The sequence below is a fragment of the Drosophila sulfurigaster genome, chromosome 2R (assembly GCF_023558435.1).
Source record: "Drosophila sulfurigaster albostrigata strain 15112-1811.04 chromosome 2R, ASM2355843v2, whole genome shotgun sequence".
NCBI classification, from domain to species: Eukaryota; Metazoa; Arthropoda; class Insecta; order Diptera; family Drosophilidae; genus Drosophila; species Drosophila sulfurigaster.
Window position 1 is genome coordinate 18,866,271 of NC_084882.1, and position 25,010 is coordinate 18,891,280.

Consider the following 25,010-nt stretch of genomic DNA (forward strand, 5'->3'; position numbering starts at 1 on the left):
CAAAATATGGATAATAAGTCGGAAATTTGGCCAAATGATTCGAGAACATCGAAAGAAATTATTAAAAAATTAAAGAAAATCTGTGTTTGAATTACCGCTGCATTTGAATGCTTAGATTATTGCGAATGCCATGTGTTAAAATAGGAAAAATTTCAATTTTTATTATTGTAGTACATAATTAATAACATTTAATTACAATCGGTATTTAATTTAGTTTTTCTTTTAACAAAACAGTGTTGTTCTGCTATAAAATTACAAAAATTAACCATAACACATTTATTTGCATGTCTAATTAAAAATGTAAAGTAAGCCACAGTTTACAGTGGACGTGGAGTAAAGACGATTGCCTAAGGCAAAGTGTATTTATTTTTCAATATTTACTTTTAATTTCGTATTTTATAGTTTTCCACTTAGCCATGTAGTAATTTCATCGCTATTTTCTTGCAGCCAATTAATGTTGTACTTAATGGTTTCAATTGCCTGCAAACGAGAACTGGCACCAGCTCCAGACTCTGGATATTTGCTAAAGAAGTATTGCACCTCTTCCAACTTCACCTCACTTGCAAAGTTCGCTGTAATGCTAGCAATAAGTCTGCCCAAAGTCCGATCATTAAGTCCAAAGCGCTCTACCAACTGAGGCCATTGTTCCCGGTAGTATTCCCAGACGATCGGTGCTCCCACAGGATTGCCGGCAATGTATTGAACGCAGGTGAAGTAGTCCTGGCTTCGAACGATACTCTCATCTGTGGCCAGTTCAAGGAAACGATAAAGCAGCTGAGCATCCTGCACACCGGAAAGACCATACATAAGCTTCAACTTCTCGCTGGCATCAGTTTCAGCCTTGAAAATCTCCAAAAGCTTCTCCCAGTTTGACTCGCTACTCGACTGCTGCATTCCGTAATAGTAGACGACCTCGCGTAGATCAGGAGATGGCCGGTTGGCAGCAGTGGGATTCTGAACCCAGGTGGTGAAACGCTGAGCTGCTTGACTAAGACAATCGGGAAGTCTCAAAGAACAAGCTGCAGTCAGCACAGAAACTCGCAGGCGGCTGCAAGAAAATTGCAATTGAGTAACATAAGAAGGTATACGTATTTTTCTAGCTTACTTTCTCAAATGGTTGTCCGCATCTACAGTCCAGCCCACTTCCGAGTAGACATTAGCAAGAATAGAACGCGCATAAGTTAAGTACGAAGAATAACTATCGGTGTACTGCAGGCTACTCTTCAAAGACTGCAGCTTAGAGGCAGCCACATACCATGGCACAAAGTCCGTCTCCTGTGCCAGGTAAGATGTCATTTCCAGAGGTACGCTGTAGGCTAATTGACTGGCATCGGCGAGGGCAAATGCATCATTCAACAGATGCGCACGATCGGCAATATCGAAACGAGAGGGATCTTCGATAAGTTGATTATTGATTACCTCCCATAGGATGCTGTCGTAGTTCACACGATAGTAACCAGTCTGATGCACATTCAACTTGATCCATTTAACATCGCTGGAAGCTGTAATAGGTACAGAGTCTTGGTCATATTGGAAGATCAGGTCCTCGACTTCACCACTGGCAAAGGTATCTAGGATATATGTCACCGGAACGCTCCACTTGTAGTTGAATTCACTAGCCTCTGCTTCTTCGTTATAGCTCTCCTTATTTGAGAGGAATCGTTGTTGTGTGATTGTAAAACCTGCATCAGAACGGGATACATTAAGCACTGGGTAACCCATCTGCTCGGTCCATGTGCGCATCAATTGCTTAACATCTAAGTCGCTGAATACAGCAGCTACTTCAGTCAAAAAGTCATCAGTGACCGTATTGCCATACTTGAATTTAATCAAGTAATTCGTAACTGCTTCCTCGAATTTCTCAGAGCCCACAAGGTTCTCCAGCATACGAAGAATGGAGCCAGCTTTGTCATAGCTAATCGTATCGAAAATTGCAGTAATCTCATCAGGTGACTCGACCTTTTGAACGATAGGGTGTGATGAGAGCTTGGCGTCGAAGATCAGCACTGAATGCATTGACAAGATTTGGAATTGTTCCAACTAAAAGAAAATATAGAATACAAATAAAATATCTATTCAAAGCTGTCTCCCCAATGCTTTTACCATTCCCCAGTCTGGATAAACGGCGTTCACTCCTTTGTACTGCATAAACCGAGCAAATCCCTCATTTAGCCAGAGATCGTTCCACCACTTCATGGTAACAAGATTACCGAACCATTGGTGGGTAATTTCATGAGCCAAGGTTCCAGCGATAGACTGTTTGTTTGCCGTAGAGCTGTAGTCATCGTCATATAGCAGAGCTGTCTCGCGGTAGGTTACCAAACCCCAGTGTTCCATTGCACTCGAAGCAAAGTCGGGAATTGCAGCCATATCCAACTTGGGTAGAGGATAAGGTACTTTAAAGTATTGAATGTAGTACTCTGTGACAGCAACTCCAAAATCCAGGGCAAAATCTACTTTGCTCAGCTGATGAGGTGTGGCATATGCACCCATCTCGAAATCCTCACCAATTCCATTTGCCCTGACTGTGCTCGTTTTTTTCTCGAAATCTGAGACAATAATACAGGCCAGATATGTGCTCATTGGAACGCTCATTCCAAAGGTGGCCATTGTATTTTCACCCAAATTCTGCGTTTCCTGTAAATATAAGAATTAGTATTATCCACTGTGCGAATGAGTTTAATTGGAACTTACTATTTTGTTCATATTAGAGACAGCATCGTAGGAGCCTTCACTGGGATGAACGACGCTGATGTTGAATGTTGCCTTCATTTCAGGTTCATCGAAACAGGGGAAGGCCTGGCGTGCATAAGTTGGCTCGAATTTCGTGGTGGCAATTTTCCTGTAAGTAAAACGTGTTGCATACTTTGAGGCTGTAAAGGAAATTATTTTTTAATACCTTTGCTGACCAGCCGGCGTTTGATAGCTGCTGCTATACAATCCGACAAGCTTATTTTGGGATTCTCCTTCAAACACTATTCCCAGAGTAATGGTAGCATCCACTGTAAGCTCCTCAGCCAAATCGATGATAAGGAATTCACGCACAGGATCAAGTTCATATTTGTCAACTTCTGGGCACGTAAACACACACTGCACATAAACACTGGTGATGGTAAGTTTGTTCGAATGCAAAATGATTTGCTTCGTTGCTTCGACAACTTTGATACTAATCAGTTCCTGGCCTGTGAAATTGCCAGTGTCTAATTCAGGGTGCAGATACAATGTGTAGTGCGTGGGTACAACAGCCGAGGGCAGGCGATAATCAATCTACGCGATTTCAATTTGTACACGTTTGCGATATTAATTGATAAGCACTTCAGATATGCATATATTTCGGTTTCACTTACCACGTCATCATCAGCTGTCACTCCGTTGAGCACAGCCAATGTTGCGACGATGAAAAATAATATCGCGCGTAGCCAATTGTCTGAAATTAACATCTTAACGGTTGGAGCAACGAATGGCAACTGAACGCTATGCACATAGTTTGAGTATAACTATGGCTATGGCGGTGGCCATAACATGCTCAATAACTCATTTAGATTATGGTCACTTGAATGGTTTTATGGCCAACAATTCCGATAACCTCTGCGTTTAGTAAGTTTCAGGACGGATAATGGTGTCAACACTTTAGCGATACAAATCGGAAACACCCAGCTATGTTCTCATGAATTGAATGTCATCATACGTTTGCTTCAAATAATTTCCTAATTTCCATTCTAAAAGTTTTAACAGCCTTTTAATCTAACTAACTTTTATGGAATAAAAACTTAGTTAACGTCATTATTTCATTGATAAAACATCAACGCAGTGTTTAACCTGCAAGTACTTGAATCCTGTAATTTTTACACAATACTATATTTAATCTTTGACTACTCCAGTTATATTTAATCACTGATAAAAGTAATTATAAATTTTTTCTCGTTGTCTTTGAAGTCCCCACACCCAATATCGACAATGGCCCAAGGGCAGAGTCATAAACTTGCCAGCCGAAGAGTTGAACACCAATAAGCTGTTTTAGTTTACATACGCTGCAATTAATATAAGTTCATATGTATATTCCTAACTGCATATGAACATTTCTGTAAACAATAATTTATTTTATTTTATTTCCAGTTAAATAGCACAGTATTTAACTGTACTTTTGAAATAGTCCTGCTTAGCAAGCAAACAGCAAACAAATTATATAATTCTGAAATTTGTATATTTTATTGATCAAAATGTTTATCATAGAAATATTTATATCAAAATGCAACGGGGCCAAAGTTATCTGTAAAGTATATTACAAATAGCACATATTGTATTATTATTATGTGCACAGAGATTTACAGTTTTTTATTTGGACCAAAGATCATATAGTTGGATAAGTATTTCAATACTTTCCCTTATCCATGCAATTATAAAATTTGAATTATTTGCATGATTCTTTGAAGAAGATTTCTTCGGCAATATAAAATTTGAATTATTTGTATGATTCTTTGAAGAAGATTTCTTCGGCAATATAAAATTTGAATTATTTGTATGATTCTTTGAAGAAGATTGCTCCGTCACCCAATTTTTTATAGGTGCATAATTTTCCTGCAGCCATTTAATATTGTACTTGATGGTTTCGATGGCCTCCTGACGAGATCTGGCACCAGCTCCAGCCTCCGGATATTTCTTAAAGAACTGTTGCACCTCCTCCAACTTCACGTTAGTTGAGAAGCGGTCAGTAATTTTGGCAATTACAGTGCCCATTCGGCGATCATGTAGTCCAAAGCGCTTTACCAGTTGCGGCCATTTATTCCGGTAGTAATTCCAGGCAATTGGCCCACCGACGGGATTGGCGGTAACAGCTTCAAGGCAATTGAAATACTCATGTCTCCGTATAATGCTTTCATTTGTAGCCAGTACAAGAAAGCGATGAAGCAGCTTAACATCCCGCACACCGGAAAGACCATACATAAGCTTCGTCTTTTCACTGGCATCGGTTTCAGCCTTGAAAATCTTCAAAAGCTTCTCCCAGTTTGACTCGCTACTCGACTGCTGCATTCCGTAGTAGTAGACGACCTCACGCAGATCAGGAGCTGGTCGATTGGCAGCAGTTGGATTATTGAGCCAAGTGGTGAAACGCTGAGCTGCTTGACTAAGACAATCAGGAAGGCCTAAAGAGCAGGCTGCAGTCAGCACGGAAACTCGCAGGCGACTACAAGGAAGGAATTTAGATGGAATTCAGAGATAAAAAATAAAGTCCTTTTCACGCTTACTTTCTCAAATGGTTGTTCTCCTCCACAGTCCATCCCACTTCTGGGTAGACATTAACGAGAAGACTACGCGCATATTTGACGACGCGGTTATAAATATCTGTAGTGAACAGGATATTCTTTAAGTTCTGCAGCTTAGCGACAGCCACATACCAAGGCATAAAGTCCTTTTCTCGTACCAGATAAGATAACATCCTTAGGGGTACATTGTAAGACACTTGACTGGCATCAGCCAAGCTGAAGGCATCATCCAGCAGATTCGCACGATCGGTAGTATGAAAGCGAGTGTGTTTATCATAAAGTTGATTAATGATTTGATCCCAAAGACTGTTCTCATAGTTGACGCGATAATACCCATACTGATGCACATTTAGCTTGATCCATTTAACTTTTCTGTACGTTGCAATAGCTACAGAGTCTTGATCATAATGAAAGATCATGCTCTGGACTTTATCACTCGCAAAATTTTCCAGTGTATATTTAACTGGAATGGTCCATTTGTAGTTAAATTCACTTGGCTCTGCTGCTTCGTTATAGCTCTCCTTGTTTGAAAGAAATCGCTGTTGTGTGATGGTAAAACCTGCAAAGGAGCGGGACACATAGAGCACTGGATAACCCATCTGCTCGGTCCATGTACGCATCAAATGCTTTACATCAAAATCGTCGACCAAAGCAGCCACTTCGGTCAAGAAGTCATCGGTCACCGTATTGCCATACTTGAATTTAATCAAGTAATTCTTAACTGCTTTCTCGAATTTCTCAGAGCCTACAAGGTTCTCTAACATTCGCAGGATTGAGCCAGCCTTGTTGTAAGTAATGGTATCAAAGAGAGCTATGATCTGATCAGGGGATTCAGCCCTTTGAACTATTGGATGTGATGAGAGTTTGGAATCGATTATCAGCACTGGATGCAGTTCCTCTGTTATGAATTGATCCAGCTATAGAAGAACATGTGAGAATGTGTTAATTGTGTTAATGATTTGTATTTACCATTTCCCAATCCGGATAAACAGAATTGACTCCCTTCCACTGCATGAAATTAGCAAATCCCTCATTTAGCCAAATATCGTTCCACCACTTCATAGTAACAAGATTGCCAAACCATTGGTGAGTAATTTCGTGAGCCAAAATGCTAGCTGTATATTGTTTGTTCCACGTGGAACTATAATTCTCATCATATACGAGAAGAGACTCGCGATATGTCACCAAACCCCAATGTTCCATTGCACCCGCGGCAAAGTCGGGAATTGCAGCCATATCCAACTTCGGCAGAGGATAAGGTACTTTAAAGTACCGAATGTAGTACTCTGTAATAGCAGTTCCAATCTCCAGAGCGAATTGCACTTTGCTCAACTGGTGAGGTTGGGCATATGCGTCAATCTGGAAGTCGTTTCCAATGCCATTGGCCTTAACGGTGCTATTTAATTTCTTAAAATCTGAGACAATAATACAGGCCAAATATGTGCTCATTGGAACGCTCGTAGCAAAGACAGCCATTGTATTTTTACCCATTTTCAGCGATTTCTTTAAAAAGAATAGTCATTATTATCCGTTGTGCGAATGGGTTTAAATGGAACTTACAATTTTGTTCATATTGGAGACAGCATCGTACGATCCTTCACTGGGATGAGAGACACTGATGGTGAATGTTGCCTTCATATCGGGCTCATCGAAACAGGGGAAGGCCTGACGAGCATAAGTTGGCTCAAATTTAGTAGTGACCATATTCCTGCAAAAAAATATGTGTACTTTCAGGCATTCTAGGAAGTTAATTTATGTTACCTTTGCTGACCGTCCAAAGTTTGATAGCTGCTAGTGTACATTCCACTTAGCTTGTTTTGAGTTTTTCCTTTAAAACCTAACATCAATTCTATGGTCTCTTTTGACAACAATTTGTCCTTCAAATCAATTATCAGGAACTCACGGACAGAATCAAGTTCATATTTAACCACTCTTTTGCCAGGTACATAAACACTGCGGATGAATAGCTTATTAGAATGCAAAATGATTTGCCTGGTAGGCTTGATGACTTTAATTTGAATCACTGCCATTCCATCGAAATAGCCTTTGTCTAGACGAGGAGTCCAATGTATTTTATAGTTCGTGGGCACAAGCGCTTTGGGAAGACGATAGTTAATCTGCAATTTCACACGATAGTTGAAAGGCACTTATATTATTTCTGCATCACTTACCGCATTTTTAGCCGTTAATCCATTAAGCATGGAAATTATTGCCATGAGTAAAAAAAGTATTGTGTATATCCTAGCGTCCATTTTTAACATATTTACGTTTAGAGCGACGACAGGTAACTGAAGTCAACTGCGCGAATTCACTTATAATAATATAAATAAGAAGGCATGACAAATCTACAATCATCCATTTAATTACAATTAATTTCAGTATTATCCATTTAATAGAATTTCTCTTTTTAAAACATGACTAATAAGAGAAAAATATGAAGTATTTGTAATGATAGTTTAGCTTATGAAATTTACTAAAACACATTTTTCACATAATCGATACTACCTGACAATGCACTACTATAACTAAAAGCCAAATCCTCCCAACGCATGTCGATGATAATAATGTTGTAATCCTCATGGACTTGAAGGAAAGTTGTCTCCCAATATCCAACATGACAGCCTCCTTGGCACTCACAGCCAGAACGATTGCATGGTCCCTTGCCGCAAAAGTGGTCGGTTGGTTTCATTGCTTTTCCATTAGCGCATATCTTAATAATACAGCCATGATTCGAGTCCTTGCCACCAACTTCATCACAGGGCTCTCCAGTGACATTATAATTGATGACCATTGCTTCTTTACAGCAAACTGATTCAGCTACAGTTATCGAACAGAATAGAGCAATGGCAATGGCCAACCAACTCATGCGATCCATTTGATTTATTTTCTTTTGAAGATTTGCAAATTTAATTAAAGTTGAATACAAAGAACTGTTTGTTACGGCTGCCAATATAAGAATGAACCCGCACTGCAATAAGTAAGTGGTGAATTAACAATGCAAGTAGTTGGCAATTATCAAGATAATAGGATATATATTATCAAAAGAAATATAGAAGTTATTATGTGGGGGCGCTGAAAGTCCAAAGTTTCTCATTTCGTCGATCTATTGCGCCGAGACGCGTCAGCGGTGGTGTGTTGAGGGAGAGAGAAGCTGAGAGCACTGGAGCTTGATTGCGCTCTTACGCGTGAGCGCATTGCTAGTGAGCGAAAAGCTTTGAGTGCTTTTCGGTCGGCGGAGCGGAGGTGTGCCACTCACTTAACAATGCGCTCCCCAATTGTGTTTCTTGTCATGCCAAGACCGAGACTGCAGAATGCTTCTTGCATTGAGTCTAGTGTACGCGCCCTCTTAGCGCAACGCGAAATTTCCCTAACGCCTACTTTTCTCGAACAGAATTTATACTCGACGTTTCTTGTATAAAATCAGTTCCGCATATACGGCAAACTGAAATGATAAATTCTTTTCGCATCTTGTGTCTACACAAGACGGGACTGGAAGAAAACTTGTATATTGTCTACGAATAAAACACAATCGGGTCGCATCAACAATAAGATTGTAAGCAGAAATATAATAAATATATTTTACCATAATTTATTGACAGAATTCTGCCTCGTCAAGTACAGGCATTGTAATGGGCCGCTTGTCGTAGCTGAAATTGACTAAGCCTAAAAGTATGCAACATTTTTTTCTTCTTTTTCTGCACACATTTATATTTCTATCTATTATTTATTATATTATTTATTTATATGTGTACTGTCATATTTAATTTCTATTATTTAATTTGTTTAGTTGTATAAAATAATTTGTAGTCTGAGAAAATGGTACTAAATGTCTTGTCATGTGTTGTTCTGCGAAGCGGAGCTTTATTTAGCAATGAGTCTGAAAGCTCCACAAATAGCGCCATCTATTGGTGGACCACGATACTTACAAGCGTGAGCTAGTAGATCAGCTGATCGTGTTAAGTCCACACCAAAATAGACAACGATTACCTTTTTGAGTAGGATTATTTGTCAAAATTCCGAAAAAAGGTTTTTTGTTGTTGGTTTTGTTGGCAAGAAAATGGTTGGCAGGTTATGTGCCGAACCTGAAAAAATGTGTTAAAGTGCATGTGTTTTAAAAAAGTATATATCTCAGTGAAGTGGTTGGCGAAGCCTGATGCAGATATCTTACTTGTAAGTATACAATGATACTGCAATGTATAATTGTTATACTGATACATTAATGGTATTTGTTTTCGCAAAAGTGCACCTTTGCCGTCAACCCAACACATGCAATAGATGGTTGTCCACTGCAGGAGTTTGTCCTCCCATACCAAGTGCCGTTTTCCAGATTAGGGTAAATATTTGTTAAACGTATGTGTAGTTTTTCGTTGTTCTAAGTTTAGTTTTGTCTATTTATTTTAGATTCGGCACTTAGTCATATTTTATATAAAACCTGGTATTAAACTGACTCTAATGACCCAGTCATATTTTATATAAACCCAGCCATATTTTATATAATAACCCAGCGGTAGAATTTTAAATTAATTTAAACTGCAACTTCAACACACACAAATGTCTGGCTAACGGCCAACCACCAAAAGCTCCAAGTCGCAGCTGTGCTGGACACATCAGCTGTCTGGGCTACGCAAACAGATGAGCTGTTGCTAGCTGCAGACGCTCATTGATCACAGGAGAATTGCTTCCCAGCAGGCTGTGTTTCTACTGCAAAACACCTGCGTCCGGCAGCCTTGTGATCTACGTTGGCTATTTGCTCCGCACTTGTGGTGGCTTCGAGGCCGAATATCTGCGTTACCCAGGAGGAAGGCGAACGGCTGACTAGCAGCTTATTTTTTTTGTTTGTTTGTTTGTTTATTATTGTTAATTTACGTTATGTTGTTCAATTATGCATCTATAAGTGATAGTCCATCAATGTTGTAAGTGTAATATGATGTGGCGAGAAAGTTGAACCAACAACTTTTCTTGGGCCCTCATAATACAAGTACCGCTGTACTATTGTATAAAAATAGAAGTGGCAATCATTTAAGAATGCATGTAAGGCAACACATATAGGCAAATTATTATTGTAAAATTGTATTTAGTTATAAAAATTAATGTTTTTGTATTGCCTGAAAAGCAAGTAAAACCATCCTTGCATACATTTGTATGTATGCATGTTTGTTTTGATCGACGCTACCGGTCATAGCAAGCAGCTTTCATGCAGGCGCAAAAGCTCGCAATTATTATTATTCCCCACAGATACACCACAGACAGGCACCAACACAAGGAAAGATCTTTCTGCGTGGGAGTCTCTAATGTATGTAAGTCTGTTTCACTCTAACTAATTAATAATACATGAGCTAAAGCTAAAGCTTCCCTTTTTGCTGGTGGTCCATCTGACCATAGCGCTGCTACAGCTGTCTGCAGTCCCAGTGGTCAATGACTTTGCGAGACTGGCAATAGCAAAACATTTCATTGAGTGACAGCCATCAGCTGATCCTCATATTTTTTACTTGCATCTAGTGTTTGCCTATATTCGGTGTGATGTTCTAACATTGCATTTCTAAATGAACCAAAACTAGTTCATTTTAGCTAATTTTGTCCTTCTCTTAATTTATTCAAAATTTAAATGCAAAAGTAATTATTTATATTATATTTATGCTAGATCATATTTTATATTTATAGGTTAATTATTTTTTTTGTCTTTATTTATTTATATTTTTTTTTTTCTTTTTTGCCGTATCTGTTCAATTTCTGCCTCATACACACTTACTATGTTTGTCCGTTAATTTATTTATTTATTTATTTTTCTTGTCATTTTTTTTCTTGTCAATTCATAATGTTGTTAATATTCAAAGTATTTTTGTTATCTGTTAATAAATTAAGTATGTCCGCTTAATTGTTTACTTTTATTTGGAACCATGCCTCACCAAGCAGGAGTAGGTTAGCCGAACCACTTTCTTTTAGGGATCCTGCCAACTATTAGTTTTTGGCAATGAATGCAGGATCATGGTAGGGTGGGCGTCTGCACACAATAACAACTGTGTTGCGTTAGAGAGTGGCTCCGTCTTCTTTGCTAACCTACCTTCCTCTCCTTCCCTGTCTCTTCCCTTTCACTATTGTTTAATGTAACCTTCCCATTACACTCCTTCTTCTCTGTCTTCCCTTATGTACGCGAATTTTAAATGTATTATTGTTATAAGTGGTGCGTCCTATTAGTTGGCCCTTTCCTTAAACCCCATGCTATCTGAGCAAAGCCCGGAGAAGCCAGCGCGTACGCCACACTAGTAAACCTTCCACCAGCACCAGACGAATACCTCCTTAGTGATTCGTTACAGATATAATTATAATTTAATAATATATTTTGGCGCCCAATCGTGTGGCCTGTTTTGTGTAGAATCTAAACATGGCCTATATAAAAAAATTATGCTCTAGGATCAATACCATCTAGTGATTCAATTCCTTTTTTGTTTGTCTTTAATCATATTTGGGTACTAGGTTAGTCTCTTTGTGTCTGTGTTATTAGTGAGAAAGTAATACCTCATCAGTTCAGGACCAAAGAACTTAACCAAGACGGTAGTGGTTGACGTTTTCGAAAATAATAGCTTCAAAATGGCTTTATACTCAAACGGTCAAACTGTCTACTGTCGTTTATATGCTATCGTATTTCTTAAGGTGTAGAGCTTACTTTGAAAAAGTTCGTGGACCAGATCTGCCTCTTGCGGTAAGCAAAACACCTAATGAAAACGATGGAAATAAAGTAGTACTACAAAATTAATTCAGCAATTGACAGTTAAACTCATTGACTGGGGTTGCATAGTCCCGTGGTGGCGCAAGTCAGCTTAGTGTGTTTAGTACTGTTTATTGTCCGTCTTTAGCAATCATAAAAGTTTACAGTGTAATATTACTAATTAGGCGATCTATTATCGACTGAGTATGGTTTGCATGCGCTATTATGCTATACATAGTTTTGAAATAATTGCTCTTAAAGTTGGTATTATTAACATGCAGAAGCTTTATGAATGTTTATATTGTTCCCAATTTCTTTTCTTTTAGTGGCTGTTAGGGCATTCACATTTCAGTTAGTGTTTGAAACGGATCGTGGCTCAGAGCTGCTTTCTCGTCATACTAATTGAAGGTATGCTTATCTAGCAACTAGTCCTATCCTTTTCCATTCATTCCTATTCTTTTCTTCTTTTTCGATATCTGCTTTTTGATTCTGTGTTGATCACTACACACGAGCATGGTCGTTATCTTCTGCGTGGATACGAGTGTAAGTGGTAGTGATGCAACCAAAATCTATCTGTAGGTGGACATTGGTTCTAAATATTCGCTTGGAACAAGTAAGTGGTTTCGAACTACTTAACTTGCCGCTATATTTGGAACTATGTTTTTTCGAATTCCCTATTTTCATTGGTTTCAATATATACTTCTTTTTTTTGTGTTAATCACTATACACGAGCATGGTCGTTATCTTATGCGTGGATACGAGTGTAAGTGGTAGTGATGCAGCCAAAATCGATCTGTATCTGGAACAACTTTTCAGATTCTCTATTTTCGTGTTTTCCATATCTGCTTTCGTCTATTAGTTAGCAACTCTTTCTTCGGTAAGTGTTGCATGGTTCCAAATTTATGCATGTTATGTTGGTTATTATTTTTGAGTTTGATTTCGATTATTGTTGGTTTATTTAATATTGTTTTGTGTTTCATACGTTTTTTTTTCTCTTTAGTTAGCAATTTATAAATACTCAATATGGCCAATATGTTTGATGCAACCGGCTCAGACTGATAGCGTTGCCTCAATTTTACCTTTGACAATTCGCAGCAATTCGAGTTGACATCGGAGCAAGAAACAGAACTGGCAAATTTCATGCGAAGGACCTTAAGCAATAATCGTTTATCTTCGCACCATTGCAGTTAAGCTACCTCCAAGCGGGTATCCCACGTTGTCGTTGCAACGACTAAGTGTGATTTTGCCAGGGGGATGTGTAATGGGCCGCTTGTCGTAGCTGAAATTGACTAAGCCTAAAAGTATGCAACATTTTTTTTTCTTCTCTTTTTCTGCACACATTTATATTTCTATCTATTATTTATTATATTATTTATTTATATGTGTACTGTCATATTTAATTTCTATTATTTAATTTGTTTAGTTGTATAAAATAATTTGTAGTCTGAGAAAATGGTACTAAATGTCTTGTCATGTGTTGTTCTGCGAAGCGGAGCTTTATTTAGCAATGAGTCTGAAAGCTCCACAAATAGCGCCATCTATTGGTGGACCACGATACTTACAAGCGTGAGCTAGTAGATCAGCTGATCGTGTTAAGTCCACACCAAAATAGACAACGATTACCTTTTTGAGTAGGATTATTTGTCAAAATTCCGAAAAAAGGTTTTTTGTTGTTGGTTTTGTTGGCAAGAAAATGGTTGGCAGGTTATGTGCCGAACCTGAAAAAATGTGTTAAAGTGCATGTGTTTTAAAAAAGTATATATCTCAGTGAAGTGGTTGGCGAAGCCTGATGCAGATATCTTACTTGTAAGTATACAATGATACTGCAATGTATAATTGTTATACTGATACATTAATGGTATTTGTTCTCGCAAAAGTGCACCTTTGCCGTCAACCCAACACATGCAATAGATGGTTGTCCACTGCAGGAGTTTGTCCTCCCATACCAAGTGCCGTTTTCCAGATTAGGGTAAATATTTGTTAAACGTATGTGTAGTTTTTCGTTGTTCTAAGTTTCGTTTTGTCTATTTATTTTTAGATTCGGCACTTAGTCATATTTTATATAAAACCTGGTATTAAACTGACTCTAATGACCCAGTCATATTTTATATAAACCCAGCCATATTTTATATAATAACCCAGCGGTAGAATTTTAAATTAATTTAAACTGCAACTTCAACACACACAAATGTCTGGCTAACGGCCAACCACCAAAAGCTCCAAGTCGCAGCTGTGCTGGACACATCAGCTGTCTGGGCTACGCAAACAGATGAGCTGTTGCTAGCTGCAGACGCTCATTGATCACAGGAGAATTGCTTCCCAGCAGGCTGTGTTTCTACTGCAAAACACCTGCGTCCGGCAGCCTTGTGATCTACGTTGGCTATTTGCTCCGCACTTGTGGTGGCTTCGAGGCCGAATATCTGCGTTACCCAGGAGGAAGGCGAACGGCTGACTAGCAGCTTATTTTTTTTTGTTTGTTTGTTTATTATTGTTAATTTACGTTATGTTGTTCAATTATGCATCTATAAGTGATAGTCCATCAATGTTGTAAGTGTAATATGATGTGGCGAGAAAGTTGAACCAACAACTTTTCTTGGGCCCTCATAATACAAGTACCGCTGTACTATTGTATAAAAATAGAAGTGGCAATCATTTAAGAATGCATGTAAGGCAACACATATAGGCAAATTATTATTGTAAAATTGTATTTAGTTATAAAAATTAATGTTTTTGTATTGCCTGAAAAGCAAGTAAAACCATCCTTGCATACATTTGTATGTATGCATGTTTGTTTTGATCGACGCTACCGGTCATAGCAAGCAGCTTTCATGCAGGCGCAAAAGCTCGCAATTATTATTATTCCCCACAGATACACCACAGACAGGCACCAACACAAGGAAAGATCTTTCTGCGTGGGAGTCTCTAATGTATGTAAGTCTGTTTCACTCTAACTAATTAATAATACATGAGCTAAAGCTAAAGCTTCCCTTTGCTGGTGGTCCATCTGACCATAGCGCTGCTACAGCTGTCTGCAGTCCCAGTGGTCAATGACTTTGCGAGACTGGCAATAGCAAAACATTTCATTGAGTGACAGCCATCAGCTGATCCTCATATTTTTTACTTGCATCTAGTGTTTGCCTATATTCGGTGTGATGTTCTAACATTGCATTTCTAAATGAACCAAAACTAGTTCATTTTAGCTAATTTTGTCCTTCTCTTAATTTATTCAAAATTTAAATGCAAAAGTAATTATTTATATTATATTTATGCTAGATCATATTTTATATTTATAGGTTAATTATTTTTTTTGTCTTTATTTATTTATATTTTTTTTTCTTTTTGCCGTATCTGTTCAATTTCTGCCTCATACACACTTACTATGTTTGTCCGTTAATTTATTTATTTATTTTTCTTGTCATTTTTTTCTTGTCATTTCATAATGTTGTTAATATTCAAAGTATTTTTGTTATCTGTTAATAAATTAAGTATGTCCGCTTAATTGTTTATTTTTATTTGGAACCATGCCTCACCAAGCAGGAGTAGGTTAGCCGAACCACTTTCTTTTAGGGATCCTGCCAACTATTAGTTTTGGCAATGAATGCAGGATCATGGTAGGGTGGGCGTCTGCACACAATAACAACTGTGTTGCGTTAGAGAGTGGCTCCGTCTTCTTTGCTAACCTACCTTCCTCTCCTTCCTGTCTCTTCCCTTTCACTATTGTTTAATGTAACCTTCCCATTACACTCTTTCTTCTCTGTCTTCCCTTATGTACGCGAATTTTAAATGTATTATTGTTATAAGTGGTGCGTCCTATTAGTTGGCCCTTTCCTTGAACCCCATGCTATCTGAGCAAAGCCCGGAGAAGCCAGCGCGTACGCCACACTAGTAAACCTTCCACCAGCACCAGACGAATACCTCCTTAGTGATTCGTTACAGCATGACCAGTCTACAACGAACCATTTAATTTTACATTATTTCACGTATATTACTAATTACACGTTTACTTTTAATATAAAAATCATAAATATTTTTGATAAAAATACATTGTAATGAAACTTATTTGTACAAACTTGTGTTGTAATCCCATAATTTACCGCTAGTATAGACCAAGGATTCATGGTACATATCGATAATATTAATATTGTAACGATTATGGTTTCGTAAGAAAGTGGTCTCCCGATCTCCAATATAGCAGCCTCCTTGGCATTCGCAGCCAATGTTATTACATGGGCCCCTGCCACAGAAGTATTTGTTTGGTTCCATTGCTCTTCCATTGGCTCAAATCTGAGTAATACAACCGTGACCGGAGTCTACCCCCGCAACATGATAAGGATGTCCGGTAACATTTTACTTAATGACCATTGCTTCGTCACAGCAAACAGTTATCAGACCATAATTAATTCGATAATTCGATCCATTTGTTTGGATATTTTGATAAATGTAAAATTGATAAAACCTCTAGAAGTTCAATAGAATTTAATACAAAATCCTATTTGTTGCGACTGGCAAAATCTAAATGAATTATGAAAACATTGACTTGATGAGTTGATAAGTAGTATCAATGTCAGTTATCTTATCTAAGATTTCATTTTGAAGCGGTGAGATGAGTATTATAGTTATTTATGTTCTAAGCAAATATAGAAATAGACTTTCTTTCCCCATGAATCAGTTCTCCGTTAGTCCGTTCATATCGAAACCTTGGTCTTAAAAATATTATATCATATTTGTTGACAGTATTCTCGTGCCTGAGAACTTTGCCTCAATATAATCGCTAAGCACTTCAGAGTCAAGCACGCTCATTATTTGTTATATAGTTGGTTTTTTTGTTGTGTTTCCATTTACACATTCATATAACTGGCTAATCTTTATTGTGTAGTATATTTATAATGGCAATTCGATGAGTACAAAGAAACTATGATATTTATGACATCCCTTTCGGATTGATTAGCTTTACTGCCTGTCGAGCCAAGCGTCAACACTTTCGAGATTTTCAGCCAGCCAGACAATGTTGTTCTTCACAGTCTCCAGGGCACGAACACGAGCAGCTGTGCCAGCTCCTGCCTCAGGATACTTGGCAAAGAATTGCTCCATCTCTTCGAGTTTAGTTTGCGTGTTGAATCGCGCCGTTATCGAGGGTATCAAATTGCCCAAATAACGCTCGTTGAGGCCAAAACGTGCCACCAACTGCAGCCAGTTCTCGCGCACATAATCCCACACCAGGGATTCGCCCATGGGATTAGCCGAGATGTAGGTCAGGCAGGTGAAATAGTCCTGACCACGCACATACTCCTCATTCCAGGCGAGACTAATGTAGCGTTGCAGCAACCACGGCTCCTGAACAGCAGCCAGGCCATACATCAGCCTGGACTTTTCGCTGGCATCGGCTTCGTTCACAAACAGCTCCCAGACGGTCTCCCACGTCTCTTGGTTGCCCACCGACTGCATGCCATAGTAGTAAACCGTGTCGCGCACATCCGGATTGGGGCGCTGAGTGGGAGCTGCTAGCCACGTGTTGAACTGTACGCCCACCTCAGTCAGACATGCCTCAAGACCTAGCGAGCATGCTGCTCCCAAGGCTGTCACACGCAGGCGGCTGAAGGAATAAAGATATTATAAGTGTAGAAGTAAAATTGTACGATTGAGGATACTACAGGAAGCCGCAACTAACTGATAAACCCATTTATATAAATTAATTTTTCTATACCACATAATTTCTAAACTCTTCGGTGGAAGAAGAACAAATTGAAATACCTAATAATGATAATGAGCTCTATCCTAACTTCAACAAAATTTAACTACTTAAACCAATTCACAACTTTGAAGAGATCTTAGTCTTCTTCATCGCCCACTTACTTGTTCAAATGATCGTCGCCCACAGTCCAGGTGAGTGCCGTGTAGATGGGCTCAATCAGGGCCGTGGCGTATTTCTTGTACTTGACGTAGCTGCTCGTGTAGTACAAAGTGCGCTTCAGGGACGTCAGCTTCGAGGCAGCCACACTCCAGGGCACATAGTCCTCTTCCTTGGCCAGATATTTAGTCATATCGAATGCGACATCGTAAGGTAACTGCGTTGCATCGGCCAAGGCAAAGGCATCGTTCAACAAAGAAGCACGATCGCCGGCAGTAAAGGTTTCGGGAGAGGAGACCAACTGATTGGCCAGAACTTCCCACAAGGTATTGGGGTAGTTGACGCGATAGTAGCCAACCTGGTCGTGATTAAACTTGATCCATTCCACGCCGCTGGGCACAGTTATGGTGACTGCAATATAAATCATCATTTGTCGCCCTCGACTTGCATATTTATGCTGAACTTACTTTCGCTCTGGTCGTAGTAAAACCAATCCCGCTGCACTGCCGAATTGGCACTCGTCGTGTATGTGATGGGTATCGACCAACGGTAGCTGCAATAAAATATAATAAATGTGTGAAAATTGCAATCAGATATGATTGAGTCTGTCTGCTGTACTTGAATTCAGAAGCCTCGTGCACTTCGTCATAGTCGTTGGGATTGGACAAGAAGCGCTTCTGTGTCAATTTGTATTCAGTATCCGAGACCTTTTCGATCGTGACCACTGGCAAACCCATCTGCATAAACGATCGTTAAATGGGTTAAAAACGTTGGTGTTTGTGCACAGATCGGGGAATTAACATTTATCGTCGTATACATGCCTGCACTGTCCATGTGAGCATTATATCAGTCACATTATAATCCAGCTCCAGTTTGTCAATCTCCGTGAAGAAGTTATCGGTTACGGCGTTCTTGTATTTGTATTCATTCAGATAGTTTGTAACCGCTTGACGGAAGATTGTCTCACCCAGAAAGTCTTCCAACATGCGAACCAACGAAGAGCCTTTCGAATACGTAATCGTGTCAAAGATTTCTGTTATCTGATCGGGATTCTCGACTGTTTGAATAATGGGATGAGATCCCAAAGTGCCATCCAATGTGAGCACTGCATGCAAAGTGCCAACGATAAACTGATCGCGCTATAAAAGTCAAAATACCCATTGCTCAAGATTAAGAGAAATTACTACTGACTGAGTTTATAGCGACTTGCCATTTGCCATTCGGGAAACACAGAGTCGACTCCCAAATACTCGATGAAGCTGGCGAATCCCTCATTTAGCCACAGATCATTCCACCAGTCCATTGTAACTAAAGGGAATCACTAGGACTATTAGCCGGACTTTCAACTTCCAGCACTTCCAACACTTACCCAAATTGCCAAACCACATGTGGGCAAACTCATGAGCAATGACGCTAGCAATGCGCTGCTTGTTCACAGCGGAGCTGGTTGCCGCCTCGTAGAGTAGCGAAGTCTCGCGATAGGTGACCAGACCCCAGTGCTCCATAGCACCGGAGACAAAGTCGGGAATGGCAGCCATATCGAGCTTGGGTAGCGGATACTCAATTTGGAAGTAATCAATGTAGTACTCAATGACACCCTTGCCCACATCTAAGGCAAAGTCCACTTTGTCAATCTGCTCTGGCGTTGCGTAGACGCCCATTTGGAAGGTGTTGCCAATGCCTTTGGTATCAATGTCCACGGACTTGGCCTCGAAGTCCGAGACAATGAAACAGGCCAAGTATGTACTCATCGGCACACTCTTGGCGAACATTACTTCGGTGTAGGTGCCCTGATTGATCTCCAAATCGGCATTCATGTTGGACAGCGCATGGTAATTGCCATCGACCGGATGCACCAGAGTAATCTCAAAGGTCGCCTTCAGAGCGGGCTCATCGAAGCAGGGGAACGCTTGGCGAGCGTAAGTTGGCTCGAACTTGGATGTCGCAATCCATTTGCGGGATTCATCTGCCTTCAGATACGACGAGCTGTACAAACCGACAATTTTGCTGGCCATGTTTCCGGAGAAGTCGAGCGTGAGCAGAATGAATGAGCCGACGGTGAGTTCTTGACTCAGATTGATGATAAGAAACTCCCTAACCGAATCGAAAGTGAAACCCGAGACAACGACATTTGTTCCCGTTGATTCATAAACAGACGGATTCTGTATATCCAAGTACAGCGAGTGCAACACAATTTGAGTGACGGCCTCGTTCACGGTAATGTTAATAGTTTCACGGCCACTGAAGAGACCCGTCTCGATATCCGGATTCAGATACAGATCATAGTTGGTGGGCGTCAATGCGGTGGGCAAGCGATAATCGATTTTCTCGGGCGCAACTGTAGTGCCAGGATCCGCGGTACTTGAACCCTCTGTAGTTGAACTAGGCTCCACTGTGCTAGGTCCTTCTTCGGTGGGTCCTGGAGCTACCGTTGTGGTTGTGGTAGTTGTTGTAGACGTCGAGGTGGATGCAAAACCCGCCTCTAGTTGATCGATTTTCTCTTGGGCATCGCGTAAATCATCCTTGAGATTGGACTTTTGCACCGCGAGCACAATTGTGGACACGGTGAAGGCCGTCAAAGCCACGCCGAGGCAAATGCTAACCAATTTCGCGGTTATTATCATCTTCGGGCACGTTAATCCAAAGCGGGTGGCGTTGAAAACGCAACTAAGCACTATCAATTGAAGCTTTGCGCTAGGTAACCATGTCAGTCAGGTGTATATCTTAATTGTTCGCACAATGCGATAGGCAAGCCTACTGATTGCTAATCTAATCGCAAATCACAAACCGATGGCGATGACGATGTTAAATGTTACACAAAAATTGCTCATAAGCAAACATGTGTATATTAAACGTTTTAGTCAATTTATGATCCACTCCAAATCGCCGCATATCGCAACGTATCGATTAAATGAAATGAGCATATGAAATATCAAAAAAATCTGTGTATGCGTTTTTCCTGCGCAACACGAATTCCCAAATGAAAAACTCCCGGCGCCAGCGTTCCAAGTTTCCCTAGCGCCGGCGCCCATATGTGTTCTAACTCTCAGACCAATTGAGCAATTGATCGCTTACCTGATCTCGCTGCCTGGAGAGCGATCGTGGCTTTGCAATCGAGCTTGTGTATTACCCCGGCGCCTCGTAGGTACTAAAAAACCCTTTTCCGGTGCATTTCGCGGCCTAATTAGATAGAGTGGGAGAAGGAGAGAAAAACATACGAAGGTAGAGCGACAGTGAGCGTTGGTATTTTCATTGTGTTAAAACCCAAACAAGGAAATTTCCGCGCGTGCATTTTAATATGCTGGAAAAATAATACAATGACTTATCATCTATATCTATAGCTTATCAAATGTCGACCAGACGGACGTGTGGCACGCTTAAGCGACGCACTCACAATATATTTAGTTGATATCAGTTAATCGTGGATTACAAGGTACTCAGGCAAACATGAATTGTTTGAGATATGCTATCTAGACAACAATAATTACGAAGTACATCGATATCGCGACGTCAATGTTAATAACAGCGCAATATCGTTACCGGAAATACCGTTAGCATCAGGCTAAATCGGGGAATCACAAAGGGCTTACCGCAGAGCACAATTAATTTTCCAAATGATATACACACTTTTCGCATCATTTGTCATATGTTTTGTTAGATAATTGGCTTTGCCAGTTTAGTTGGCAAACACACACACACACACACAAAGTCTTCGGCAGGACATGCATTGATATCGAGCAGTGGGAAAAACCGTGAAGCTGAATGGAATCGAGCGAGGTTCATTCATGAACACGTTCGACGCCACATGAGGTCTACCTGCCTAAACGTGGGAAAGTTGCTCGCCTTACAAGGATCATTGCTCTGGCCAGGCTACGATACACAGGCCACAGGTAAAAAGAGATTGAAAGCGAGGAAAGGGAAATTGGGCTGCTCGGCAATTGCGTCGACTGGATCTGGTGGGTTATTTGTGTTTGTTGGGAGTTCCTTTTCATGACAAAAGTCCCAAGTGGAAAAAGGCAAATTTCCGGTTTTTTGCCCGCATCTCGAATTTCCCACGGCACAAATCGATTGGCCGAAAGTATAAAACTCGGTCACAGGCTCTGTTCGGCAATCAGTCGAGTCAACGACAGCACAGAGACAACAACACACAACATATCACGATGTTCTACACAATTCACATTCTACTGAGCTTGGCCAGCATGACGATGTCAGCTCATGTTGCGGATCCTGGAAGTTACTATCGCTACAGCACACAGTTTCAGGCGCCTCTATCTTGGGACTCGCTTATTGCCAGCAGTCTAGAGCGAGCCATCGAAAGCTGTCAGCAGAGCTTCAAATGGCAACGTTGGAATTGCCCCAGCGTGGACTTCATCAAGCGACACACTGCACCCAGCGAAGCGCTCAAATTGAATCGGGAGGATGTCTATGTGGCCAGCATTGCCATGGCCTCCATTGTCCACACACTGACCACGGACTGTGCCAATGGCGTCATCGCTGGCTGCGGCTGCAAGGATACACCCTGCGCCCATGATCCGGCCAAGGCTCTGCAGCTCTATGAGCAGCACTTTGGTTTTGGCGTCGGTGCATTTGGGCACAATCAGCGCGTGGTGGGCGCTCTGCTGGAGCAGTCCATGGAGCAGGAGTGTCATTGCAAGCGGCAAGACGCACAGGGCAAGTGCCTGGAGGAGCAGTGCGTGCAGGTACTAAAGCCTTTCGACATGGTGGCCCAGGAGTTGCAGCAGATGTACGACGAAGCCATACAACTGGACGGCACCACCAGCAATCTCAAGATCATGTGGCAAAACATTCCTCTCGACTCGCTCGTCTACATGGAGGATTCGCCCAACTACTGCGAGCCCGAAGCCAGCGGTCGCTGGCCAGGCACACGCGGACGCCAGTGCTCCAAGACTGGTGGCAACTCGATGGAGGAGCGTCTCTCCTGCCAGCAGCTGTGTCGCGTCTGCGGCTTCCGTGTGCGATCTCAGCATGTTCGCCACGAGCGCAGATGCAACTGCAAGCTGGTCTGGGGATTTCGATTGCAGTGCGATGTCTGCGTGCAACTAGAGCGCCAATACAGTTGCTACTAGGAGAGAGAGAGAGAGAGAGAGAGAGGAAGAGAGACTGAGCCATTTGGGACGCTGGTTGAGCCACGCAACACTGCAACTTTAGATCTAAGTTAATTTATTTGCACCCAATTCTTATTTATTGCTTGCCAAAACAAGCGACTCCAATAAAAATAAATCATTTATATAAATCGAAAATTTACGACTCTTCATAAACTTGTTGAATATGGATTACTTAGAGTATCTTTTATGCAGCGACATTTTAATTGAATTCATTTGAACACGTGCAAAGGCCAAGGTGGCTGCTAAAATGAGATAATAACTGCAATAATTATATCGCGCCAATCTTATCAACAAACACGTACCGAAAACTGCAATTAAACAGCGGCAATTAGTCACAGATTTATTAGATTTACTATGTGCCAATCAGTTTGTATTGAACCACCAAAATTCCAGATCGTAAAACCAATTTGTGGGTTAATACGCCGACAAATTAGCAAACATTGCCATCGCGATAACAACACAATTCAATTTCGCAGAGTTGCCAGACAGTTGCAATGTGTTGCTTATTGACACACGCTTCGTATACTTGATTTGCTATGAACCCCTCTCAGAGAAATAGACAACTACTCACCCGATTTGTTTATGATTTATTTCACATTCGCGAAGCTTAAGTTAATGCAATGCTTTTTTGTTTATATTGTGCAACTAGTTAAAGAGACTTACTCGCCTCTCAATTGACCCAAGTAGTTGGCTTCCCCTCCACCCGATAGCCATTGTAGGCAGCTGCGGCAGCTGATGAGGCGGCTGCCGCCAGTTCGGATCTTCTGCTTGGCTCGCTGGCCCAGTATGAGGGTGCCACCTCATAGGATTGCATCATTTTGTTGCTGTTCTTGATGGCTGAAATGATCAAGAGGAATATCGCCAGCTTGCCAACGAGTATGGACTTGACCAGCAACAGCTTTAGTTTGGTCACCAGAAACGGAACAATCGCCGACTGGATGAGGAAGGGCAGTATGAAGAGCGGCAGCACTTTGGTGATCATATCGTACTTCTTGCCGCGACCTGTTGAATAATGAATATCTTAGATATATAATCATACAATCAGAATAAACATAACTTACCTTCCTCGCTGTTGTCTGTGCTCAGCCAATGGGCACTAACAATCTCTTTCAGATTTTCGCCATCCAACTTGACACGCACAATGTCGTTGCTCATGTCCAGACTGACATTTAGACCAGGTCCCACATGATATTGTTGTATGTCTGCAATGTCCTCTCCATCTCTTTCCGGCTGCTCAGTGTTGTCTTCGCCACGCTTGTTGTTATTGCGATTCTTGCGTTTGCGCTTGCGTCGCTTCTTGCCCGATCCCGTCTCATTGTCATCGTAGATAGCCGTATCGGTTTGTGCCTCCATCAGCGCCTCGGCGTTGGCTTCGTTGCGCAACTCTTGCGCCAGTGCATCATCGATTACCTGCTCTTCCTGCTGCTGCTGCTGCTCCTGCTCCTGCTCCTGTTGCTCTTGCTCGGCAGCCTCGGTGGCAGTTGCCTCATTGGTGGCCAACTGGGCGGCACTCACGCGATTCCGCAATCGCTTCCTATACTCATTGGTCGTCTTGTTGCCCAGATAGGTGCTCTTGTAGTTCTTGTAGATGCCCATGTAGATGTGTGAGTTCTTCTTCAGCAATTGCTTATCCTCCGGATCGTAGCTGCTGGCCAGACCGCGTGCTGCCTCCGTGGCGGAGTCATCGTTGGACACTTCAGTGGTATCCTGGCCATAGGCCAGTGTTGCGCACAGCGCAGAAAATAATAGGAATCTTACAAGGCCACTCATCTTTGGCGCATGTCAGTGTTCAAGCTTACTGAACTGTTTGCTTTGCTCTCCAGCCACAAAATGTGGCATGATCAGCGAACGATGTGCATTTTATCAACTCAGCTTCAACTGTTGCAGTTCCAATTGCAGTCGACGTCGCAGTTGTCGCAGTCGCTGTTTGCTGTTGCTGTTGCAGCCTCCGCGCTGAACAAGAACAAGAAACCGCAAAGAAAGCCAAGAGACTTACAACGGGCAACGGGCTGCATTCTGCTGGAATTGGCATTGGAATTGGGAACAGCCAGATCCAGACTGGCTTG

At 41.1% G+C, this 25,010-nt stretch overlaps 4 protein-coding genes and 2 long non-coding RNA genes across 7 annotated transcripts; 3 read left to right on the top strand and 3 right to left on the bottom strand.

Annotated features, from left to right (window-relative positions):
* Window positions 1-215: 215 nt before the first annotated feature.
* Window positions 216-7,632, bottom strand: LOC133836726 (uncharacterized). Its single transcript, XM_062267317.1, has 12 exons — window positions 7,436-7,632; window positions 7,026-7,381; window positions 6,825-6,972; window positions 6,234-6,767; window positions 5,247-6,181; window positions 4,339-5,185; window positions 3,348-3,497; window positions 2,900-3,267; window positions 2,695-2,842; window positions 2,104-2,637; window positions 1,106-2,040; window positions 216-1,048 (listed from the first exon to the last, which is right to left on the bottom strand). Exons 1-12 carry the CDS (start codon window positions 7,523-7,525, stop codon window positions 397-399), a joined length of 5,697 nt encoding a protein of 1,898 aa, XP_062123301.1. The 5' UTR covers window positions 7,526-7,632; the 3' UTR covers window positions 216-396.
* A 1,642-nt stretch (window positions 7,633-9,274) lies between these two features.
* LOC133839581 (uncharacterized) lies at window positions 9,275-10,899 on the top strand. Its single transcript, XR_009894107.1, has 3 exons — window positions 9,275-9,434; window positions 9,506-9,597; window positions 9,666-10,899. It is a non-coding gene; the product is annotated as an uncharacterized LOC133839581 (long non-coding RNA).
* A 2,713-nt stretch (window positions 10,900-13,612) lies between these two features.
* LOC133839580 (uncharacterized) lies at window positions 13,613-15,893 on the top strand. Of its 2 annotated transcripts, XR_009894106.1 has the most exons (4): window positions 13,613-13,776; window positions 13,848-13,939; window positions 14,009-14,901; window positions 15,772-15,893. It is a non-coding gene; the product is annotated as an uncharacterized LOC133839580 (long non-coding RNA). The 2 variants fall into 2 exon arrangements; XR_009894105.1 differs by lacking the exon at window positions 15,772-15,893 and having other exon boundaries at window positions 13,617-13,776; window positions 14,009-14,970.
* An 880-nt stretch (window positions 15,894-16,773) lies between these two features.
* Window positions 16,774-20,488, bottom strand: LOC133839576 (glutamyl aminopeptidase). Its single transcript, XM_062271190.1, has 7 exons — window positions 19,188-20,488; window positions 19,029-19,126; window positions 18,640-18,957; window positions 18,437-18,555; window positions 18,286-18,371; window positions 17,824-18,229; window positions 16,774-17,563 (listed from the first exon to the last, which is right to left on the bottom strand). Exons 1-7 carry the CDS (start codon window positions 20,440-20,442, stop codon window positions 16,921-16,923), a joined length of 2,925 nt encoding a protein of 974 aa, XP_062127174.1. The 5' UTR covers window positions 20,443-20,488; the 3' UTR covers window positions 16,774-16,920.
* Window positions 20,489-21,541: 1,053 nt separating this feature from the next.
* LOC133838791 (wnt inhibitor of Dorsal protein) lies at window positions 21,542-23,065 on the top strand. The gene has a single exon (XM_062270017.1). The coding sequence runs from the start codon at window positions 21,979-21,981 to the stop codon at window positions 22,903-22,905; it is 927 nt and encodes a 308-aa protein (XP_062126001.1). The 5' UTR covers window positions 21,542-21,978; the 3' UTR covers window positions 22,906-23,065.
* Window positions 23,066-23,518: 453 nt separating this feature from the next.
* Window positions 23,519-24,779, bottom strand: LOC133838790 (putative uncharacterized protein DDB_G0290989). The gene is made up of 2 exons (XM_062270016.1): window positions 24,006-24,779; window positions 23,519-23,946 (listed from the first exon to the last, which is right to left on the bottom strand). The coding sequence occupies exons 1-2, from the start codon at window positions 24,712-24,714 to the stop codon at window positions 23,615-23,617; spliced, it is 1,041 nt and encodes a 346-aa protein (XP_062126000.1). The 5' UTR covers window positions 24,715-24,779; the 3' UTR covers window positions 23,519-23,614.
* Between the last annotated feature and the right edge of the window lie 231 nt (window positions 24,780-25,010).

Coding starts and splice junctions, on each gene's coding strand:
- LOC133836726 (XM_062267317.1), bottom strand. CDS start 7,525: ATGTTAAAAATGGACGCTAGGATATACACAATACTTTTTTTACTCATG. Junction 7,382..7,435: donor GATTAACGGCTAAAAATGCG/GTAAGTGATGCA, acceptor GTGAAATTGCAG/ATTAACTATCGTCTTCCCAA. Junction 2,041..2,103: donor TTTATCCAGACTGGGGAATG/GTAAAAGCATTG, acceptor ATTTTCTTTTAG/TTGGAACAATTCCAAATCTT.
- LOC133839576 (XM_062271190.1), bottom strand. CDS start 20,442: ATGATAATAACCGCGAAATTGGTTAGCATTTGCCTCGGCGTGGCTTTG. Junction 18,372..18,436: donor CACGAGGCTTCTGAATTCAA/GTACAGCAGACA, acceptor ATTTTATTGCAG/CTACCGTTGGTCGATACCCA. Junction 18,230..18,285: donor TTACTACGACCAGAGCGAAA/GTAAGTTCAGCA, acceptor TTTATATTGCAG/TCACCATAACTGTGCCCAGC.
- LOC133838791 (XM_062270017.1), top strand. CDS start 21,979: ATGTTCTACACAATTCACATTCTACTGAGCTTGGCCAGCATGACGATG.
- LOC133838790 (XM_062270016.1), bottom strand. CDS start 24,714: ATGAGTGGCCTTGTAAGATTCCTATTATTTTCTGCGCTGTGCGCAACA. Junction 23,947..24,005: donor CACAGACAACAGCGAGGAAG/GTAAGTTATGTT, acceptor ATTATTCAACAG/GTCGCGGCAAGAAGTACGAT.